The sequence below is a fragment of the Pseudonaja textilis genome, chromosome Z, assembly GCF_049901715.1.
Source record: "Pseudonaja textilis isolate UNSWEBS1 chromosome Z, rPseTex1.2, whole genome shotgun sequence".
Classification (NCBI taxonomy): domain Eukaryota; kingdom Metazoa; phylum Chordata; class Lepidosauria; order Squamata; family Elapidae; genus Pseudonaja; species Pseudonaja textilis.
The window spans coordinates 127,639,105-127,646,708 of NC_142008.1; the positions used below are offsets into that span (position 1 = coordinate 127,639,105).

Sequence of the window (7,604 nt, forward strand, 5' to 3'; positions counted from 1 at the left end):
AGAAAGAACGATCGATGGGTAGGAAAATGGGGTAGGGGATTTTCCTGCAGGCGTTTTTTGGGGGTTTTCCTAGGGTCTCCAGTCCGCAGGGATTTAAAATTAGGAGTTTGGTGGTCCCTGAGGTCCAAAAGGTTGGTGACCCCTGCCCCAGGGAGTGAAATCGGTTTTGGGATGCTTCTGGTTTGAAGCCCACCTGTCACTTCCTGATCAGAGCTGCGTCTCTCTCTCTCTCTCTCTCTCTCTCCCTCACTTCAGCCCATTGGAGCGATGAAGGAAAGCATCCAAGACAAGAAGTATTGGGGGCCCTCCCCCGGCCTCCCCCGACCCCATAGGACACCCAGACCAATTTTGCCGGCCTTCCCGGGAATGGCGGGACCCAGAGCACCAACAAGGCAGCTGCTTCGAAGGGAGCCGGCACCTGGCCTGCGTCCAGAAGCCCCTCCCCAGTTTCAACCCCTTGTCCTCCAGCAGTGATGAGGAACAACGCGAGGGCCGATGGGATCTCTCCCGCGTCTCCAGCTGGGGGGTGGCGAGGGCCCCTTCGGCATTCTCCCGGCACAAAGCCCCCCAGGGGAAGTTGGGCAGGAGTGGCGGGCAGGGGGCCTGGCCTTTCCACATCGCCCAGGCCCGACGGCGCCCGCAGCTCCTGGGGACCTCCAGACATTGTTTCCGCCGTAAGCGACAACAAGCGCTGCGCGCCTTCCGCATGTTCCTGTACTCCAAGAGCTCCCTGGCTTTCCACTGGAAGCTGTTGGGCAAGATGGCCACCAAGGGACGCCGGCGGGAGGGCCAAGCGGTCCCGGTCTTCCATGTCCCTCTCCCCGGCTCCCAGCCCGATGACAGCCACCTGCCCGTCTTTAAGAAAAGCTGCCCTTTGGGAGTGGAGGCAGAGGACTGCCAAAGCGCGGCCAAGGGCCGGCCCCACCCTTCTGAGCCCCACCTGGACTACGCCTTGGGCGGAGCCTTCCCCCTGTCTCCATCCACTCCTCATCACTCCCGCCTCGGCCTGCTGGGGACCCTGATGGACAAGGCGTCCCCCTATCCTCAGTACATGGAGCTCCAGCGGGTGAGCTTCGAGAAGGAGCCTGGCGTGATGGAAGTCGGGGTGGAAGAACCGGCCGCCCTGCTCAAATACCCGGCCCGGGGGTTCAAGTGTCCCCCAGGACTAGGAAGATGGGAGAGCCTCAGCACGACCTGGACAGAGATGGAGGTAAAAGACAATCTGGATGTGTGTGTGCGTGTGTGTTTTCCTGCTCTAGACCCCAGATCCAGTCTAGAACGAAGGATCAGCGGAAGGTTGTCTTTTCAAATTGCAGCATTTATTAATGGTTCTCTGGGCCCGGATATTTATTGATCTGAACAAGATAAATTAGAAGATAAATCCATAACGCGCCCCAAAAAGGTAAAGCAGTATTTTTCGAACTCCGCAACTTCCAAGAGGGATGGACTTCAACTCCCAGAATTCCCTAGCCAGCATATTAGTTTCCCATTTAATGGTCAGGCCATGTGTTCTGACCAAGGCTTCCTGAGACAATAACAATCACACAGTCCCCAAAACTCTCTCTTTATTTTTCAACGGCTGTGAATTATAGTCATTCCCAGCCCGTAATGAGTCCCAAACAGTCCAACAGAAGTTCTGCCACCGTCCTTCGGGATAAGGCTGATTAGCACCCACCTTTAATCTCCCTTGAAATGGTGCCAACAACTAAATGGCCCATTAGCTGTACAAGGCCAAACAGAGCTTCAGATTTTAAAACTGACCACAAGGAAACGAAGGTTGCTTCCTGCGAAGACTCCTGTCCCTTTGCTTCTCCTTTATGTCACAGGAGGGGCCAATCACCTCCAAGCCTTACTCCCCAATTGCCCCTTTTGTCTTAACTGTTCTTGCCTTCTGGCAGCTCTGCATGCACACACTGGGAACAAGCTCCCGCTGTTCTTTTTCCTCACTGCTATCAGATTCTAGAGGGTCTGAAGTCGGCACAGAACTCCCTGATGGCCCCGGCCCCATCTCTGTATCGGACGCAGATTTCTTCATTCGAGTCCTCCCGCCCCCCAGACTCCAGGAATGGCCCATGTTTCTCCCCACTGTTCAACTCTGCTGCTGTCTCCACAGGCCGCCGGAGGACCACAATACCATGTAGCCCATATTTAACCTTTTTTATTAATTTAGCTTGCCATGGGTTGTTTATTTTGCTGAACTCAAGGTATATTACTTCAATCGCATTCCCACTATCTATTAAGAAAGCTACCCAATCAAATAAAAAAAAATGCGATAGACTCCAGCCCCAATGTGTCCTTGTCCTTTCCAGGCTGAATTCTTGCTGGATAGGGAATTCTGGGAGTTGGAAGTCTGCACCTCTCAGGCTGAGACTCGGGGATGGAGAGGGTAAAGGCCAAGCAATTTGGGTATAGTCACTCCATCCTGTGGAGTGGTATCACAGGCTGTTGGGACTTGATGTGGGGTGGTTAGAAGGATTGTCTCTCGGGGTCTCATTTTGTGGTTTGGAAAACTGTTCAGGAAGGAGGCCTCCATCTCTGGCACCTCACTTTGTGGTAGGGTGGGGAAAGTCTCCTATTTCATGGTTCATATTTTTCACTCACTGAAGGCCAATATATGTGTCCCAGGAGAATGTTGCAGGGATCCAATCTGGGTCAGTTATCGGGACCAAAAGTTTAGTCTTTCGGAGTCGTGCTGGAGCTGAGGAACTGTTCTGACCCCAACCCTTCTCCAATAAAACCAACGCGAACCAAAGGGAACAGAAACCTTTTAATGATTCTTAACGAATCCCCGGTTAAAAGGCTGCTGCAAACTAATTAAGTTTGATAAGCACAAGCCTCGCCAAAACTGCACGAGGCTGCCAAGAATAACAGATAAGAAATATTTCACAATGCAAGAGTCTTCAAATAGCAACTTAGGATACTATAATGTCCACAAGGCTGATTTTGAAAACGCCTTTGGTTCCTGCAAAGAACGTCCCATTCACAGCTGGCTTTTATCTCCTTGAAGGAGGGGCCATTACCTTGCAGCCTTACTCCTGAGTCACCTGTGCTGCTGCAGCTGCTCTTTCCTACGAGCAATCCTGCGCGCACTTGGCACAGGCTCCTTGGGAACCTCCTCATCACTGCTGCCACCCCCAACAATCTGAAGGCAGCAGTCCACTCCCTGATTGTCCTGGCCCCTCCTCTGAGTCCTCGCTCTCCTCCGCCATCCGCACCTGCTGCTGGCAAACCAGAACAGGAACTTCTCTCTAGCACCGTGGCAACTTTAAGACCTGTGGACTTCAACTCCCAGAGTTCCTCAGCCAGTTAGGCTTGAATATATCTGAACTTCAACTCCCAGAATTCCCCAGCTAGTTAGGCTTGAAGATATCTGGACTTCAACTCCCAGAATTCCCCACCGTTAGGCTTGAAGATATCTGGACTTCAACTCCCAGAATTCCCCACCGTTAGGCTTGAAGATATCTGGACTTCAACTCCCAGAATTCCCCAGGCAGCTGGGAGTTGAAGTCTACAGGTCTTGAAAGTTGCCAAGGTTGGAGACCCCTGCCCTAGCCAAGAGCGTGCATTGGGCTATACGTGGGACATCCATTCAATTTTGCAGCTACTGAGATTGTTGGGTGAACCAGTACAAAAACAGCCGTGGACATGACTGAAGAAACGGGCCCTTCGCCAGTCAACGGGAGCCCTGATTTAACACCAGCTTATGTCCTTAGGAGGAGAGGGCATTGCAGCTCAAGGAGACAGGAGCCCAACGACTCCCATGGAGCCCACAGCACTCCAGGCCCTCCTGCCCTCCGCTCTCTTCCCACGCTTTGCCCAAATTCATGTTCGTCGCCTCGGTGACCATCCCTAACCATCCCGTCCTCTTGACATTCCCCTTCTCTCCTTTTGCCTTCAACCGATTGTCAAAAGCACGCGCAAAACAAACCCCACAGCGATCGGAACAACAAACCGGAAGGAGGGAGGCTTCAGGGGAACCCTCATCCAAGACCAGCCAGAATGCAGAAAGGACTCTGGAGGTCTTCTAGTCCAACCCCGCCCCGCTTGTTTTGACCTAAAGCTTTTTGTCCCAGCAAAACCCTTTTCTTGAACGAAGGTGAATTCCTGGCATTCACATTCAGCCAAAGGCCTGGCAAGCAGTCTTTCCAGGGTGTGATGAGACGCACAGACCTTATTTAGCTTGGAGAGCTGTCAAGTAACTATATTCCAAACGCAGTGCTGACAAGGAAGGGCTCAGCACAGAGTCTCTGAAATGCACAGACTGCGGCAACAAGCGACCGAACGAATTGTTTCCTGCAAAGGCCCCCCCGCCATTAAATCATGAGTCTCGAGCCAAACTCTTGTCATTTGCGGCAGCCAGTGCAGACGGCAGCGGAGTCGGACAGAGGGGAAGAAAGGGGACCAGTCAGGGAGTCTGGAGAGGACTCGGATGAGGGTCCTGCGTCCGATGCAGGGATGGGGCCAGGACCATCTGGGAGTGGGGTGCTGCCTCCGGAGCCTCCAGAGTCTGGCAGCAGCGAGGAAGAGGAGCCAGGGGAGCCTGTTCCCAGTGTGTGTATGCACAGAGCTGCCAGAAGGCAAGAGCAGCTGAAACAAAAGGGGTGACTCGAGAGTAAGGCTGGAAAGTGATTGCCCCTCCCATAAGGGATAAAAGTCAGCCCTCAATGATGAACTCTTTGCAGGAAGCAAGGTCGTTCGATCGGTTCCAAGTCCTCGAAGCTCAGTGTACTCTGGTTTTTTTCTTGTACTTGGTTGGTTTCTTTTATAGTTAATTGCATACTTCTGTTTTTGGCAGCTTTCCACAGCACTGAAAGGTGGGTGCTTATCTTGGGGGAACTGTTTAAGATTAGCTCCAGCTGGGAATGAAAGCAGTTCCCAGCATTGCAATAAAATAGGTTTTGCTTTGAAAACAAGTTGGCAATTCATTACGATTGACGAAGCCTGGGTCAGAACAGAAACTTCCAAAACTTCAAAAGGATTTATTGGGAGCTAACATGTCAGCACTGCCTGGGTGTAGCCAGACTCTGTGACACATGATTCATTGTCACCTTTGACCCTGGTTTTCCCTCCACCCCTCTGGGTGTATCATCATTCATATTCTTCAATGAGACACGTCCATTGCCCTGAATCATCGATCACGGTCTCCAGTTAGAATTTTGCATGGCAGAAATGTCAGTCACCTAGTTGCTATCGTTGAAAAACTAGTTACAGAATGCGCTTTTGGTTTCCCAGCCGCCGTACTGCTCCCCCTCTCCCTTTCTGTTGGCAACTCTAAAAAGACCATAGAACTATTTGATGAGGTTGACATTCAGCTCCCCTCACTTCCTGACGACGGCCATTCCGGCTGGGGAAACTTCTGGCTGGAAGCACACACACACACCCCAAACTTCTCTCCCCCGCCCCTGTCCTGCAGACGCTCTGGATGCCCTTCCCAATGGCTTTGCCTGTCTCCCTCCGGCGGATGGCGACCTCTGCTCCTTGCCCGGCTTGCCGGACGCCACAATCCTCATCAGCAACGTCTGTAGCATCGGAGGTCACGTGGCTGAGAAACTTTTCCAAGGGAGCCGGGACAGCGAGCGGCCGATGGATCCTTTGGCCGGCCGGGTGGAAGGCGAGGGCCGGCCGGTCGAGGTGGCTCCCGAAGAGGCCGAAGAGAGGCCAGCCGAGAACATGGCTCAGCCTGGTCTGCTGCGGGAGGAACACATCACGTGTGTGCACAGTAAGAGCAGCGTGTGTGTGTGTGTGTGTGTGTGTGTGGTTTCTGCGGAGAGGAGGGGTTCCCCTCTCCCAGTGCCCGGCTCTAAACAGGGAGTCTCGCCTGAACGACCCCCTCCAATTCCTGTCGCTAAAGGAGACATTGGTTCGAGTGACTTTTGCCCCTGTTGTTAAACGAATCGCCGCCATTGTGTAATTTAGCCAGCCAGTTGTTAAGTGAGTCCAGCTTCCCCACACCCCATTGACTTTGCTCTATCTGGAGAGGACTTTGCTCCTCCAGGTGCTGCGACTGTCACAAACTCGAGTCGGTTTCAAGTGTCGGAATTTTGAGCCACGGGAACACTGCAACGGTTGTGTGTGAAAAAAACCCAGTCCCAAATGATGTGATGTTAAACTAAATGAACTGTTTTTTTGTTTTTTTTTAAGTCAAGGACTCACCTGGGCAATAGTTTGCAAATGAAAAAGGAGGGGTTAAAAAAATGAAACATTAAATGTGGATTAACCCCCTTTTTTTCCCTCAGCGCCATAGAAGAAGCCCCCTTCTACCCCAGCCCTCCTTCCTCCCCATGTGGAGACACCCCACACACAAAAGATGGGTCGAATTTGGGTTGCTTCTGCTTCCTTTCTCCTTCCTCCTGCCAGGTATCTTGGACAAGTTCCTGCAGGCGTACGGCAGCCTCATCCCCATCAGCGTGGACGAGGTGGTGGGGAAGCTAGAGGACATCTTTCAGCAGGAATTCTCCACCCTCCAGAGGTACGATGTCCTCACCACACACACACACCACCATTGCTACCCCAGGGAAGAAAAGCCCAGAAAAACCAAGCTGCAATTCCAGGCGAATTAAAAGAGACAACTCTGTATATAACAAAAGGAAATTCAATGTCGAGAAAAGGAAAGTGTTAAATTTCTTTGTCTTGTTCCCTTTTTGAGGGCATAGAAGGGGAACTTGCCAAATTTGCAGAGGAGACTAAGCTAGCAGGAATAGCCAACACACTCAAGAAGATTGGCTCAAGATCCAGATGGATCTGGACAGAGTAGAACACTGGGCCATAATTAACAAAATGAAATTCAAGGTAGAGAAAAGGAAAGTCCTACACTTAGGCAGGAAAAACCTAAAGGACCCATATAGACATATAGGAGAAACCAGGCTCCATAGCAGTCACTGGAATAAGGGATCTCGGAGTCTTAGTGGACAACCAGCTAAAGAGGAGCCAGCCATGTGCACCAGCAGCCAAAAAAGCCAATGCAATCCTAAATTGCATTAACAGAGGGATACAATCCAGATCAAGGGAGGGACTAAGACCACTCTGTAAAGCCTTAGGCCGCACCTAGAGTACTGCATCTAGTTTTGGTCGCCATACTGTAAAAAAGGATGTTGAGACTCTGGAAAGGGCAAAGAAGAGCAACAAAGATGATGAGGGGACTGGAAGCTAAACACGAACGGTTGCAGCAACTGGGCCTGGCTAGTCTAGGGAAGAGAAGGACGTGGGGAGATAGGAGAGCAGCCTTCCAGTATTTGAGGGCGGGGTGGACGTGGACTAGATGACCTACAAGGTCCCTTCCAACTCTGTTAATCTGACTTTAATCTGAGTTTAATGAAAAGAAGGACCAGGGAGGCAGGAGAGCAGCCTTCCAATAGTTGGGGGGTTGACTAGATGACCCACAAGGTCCCTTCCAACTCTGCTAATGTGACTTTAATCTGATTTTAAGGAACAAAAGACCAGGAGAGGGAGGGAGGGAGGGAGAGAGAGAGATGGTAGAATCATAAGGATGGAAGGAACCTTGGAGGTCTTCTAGTCCAACCTCCAGGGGCCCAAGGCCGCCTACTATCCAGGAAGAATGGTTATCTGATCTTTTCTTGAAATAGATAGGCAGACCGATAGTAGAT

At 51.6% G+C, this 7,604-nt stretch overlaps 1 protein-coding gene across 1 annotated transcript; it reads left to right on the forward strand.

Annotated features, from left to right (window-relative positions):
• The first annotated feature begins 260 nt into the window (after positions 1 to 260).
• On the forward strand, positions 261 to 6,663 carry LOC113453664 (sentrin-specific protease 3-like). Its single transcript, XM_087915976.1, is given in 5 exon segments — positions 261 to 318; positions 320 to 1,139; positions 1,142 to 1,210; positions 5,414 to 5,719; positions 6,358 to 6,663. Coding segments are annotated over 5 exon segments (1,449 nt in total). The 5' UTR covers positions 261 to 267; the 3' UTR covers positions 6,561 to 6,663.
• Positions 6,664 to 7,604: the final 941 nt, after the last annotated feature.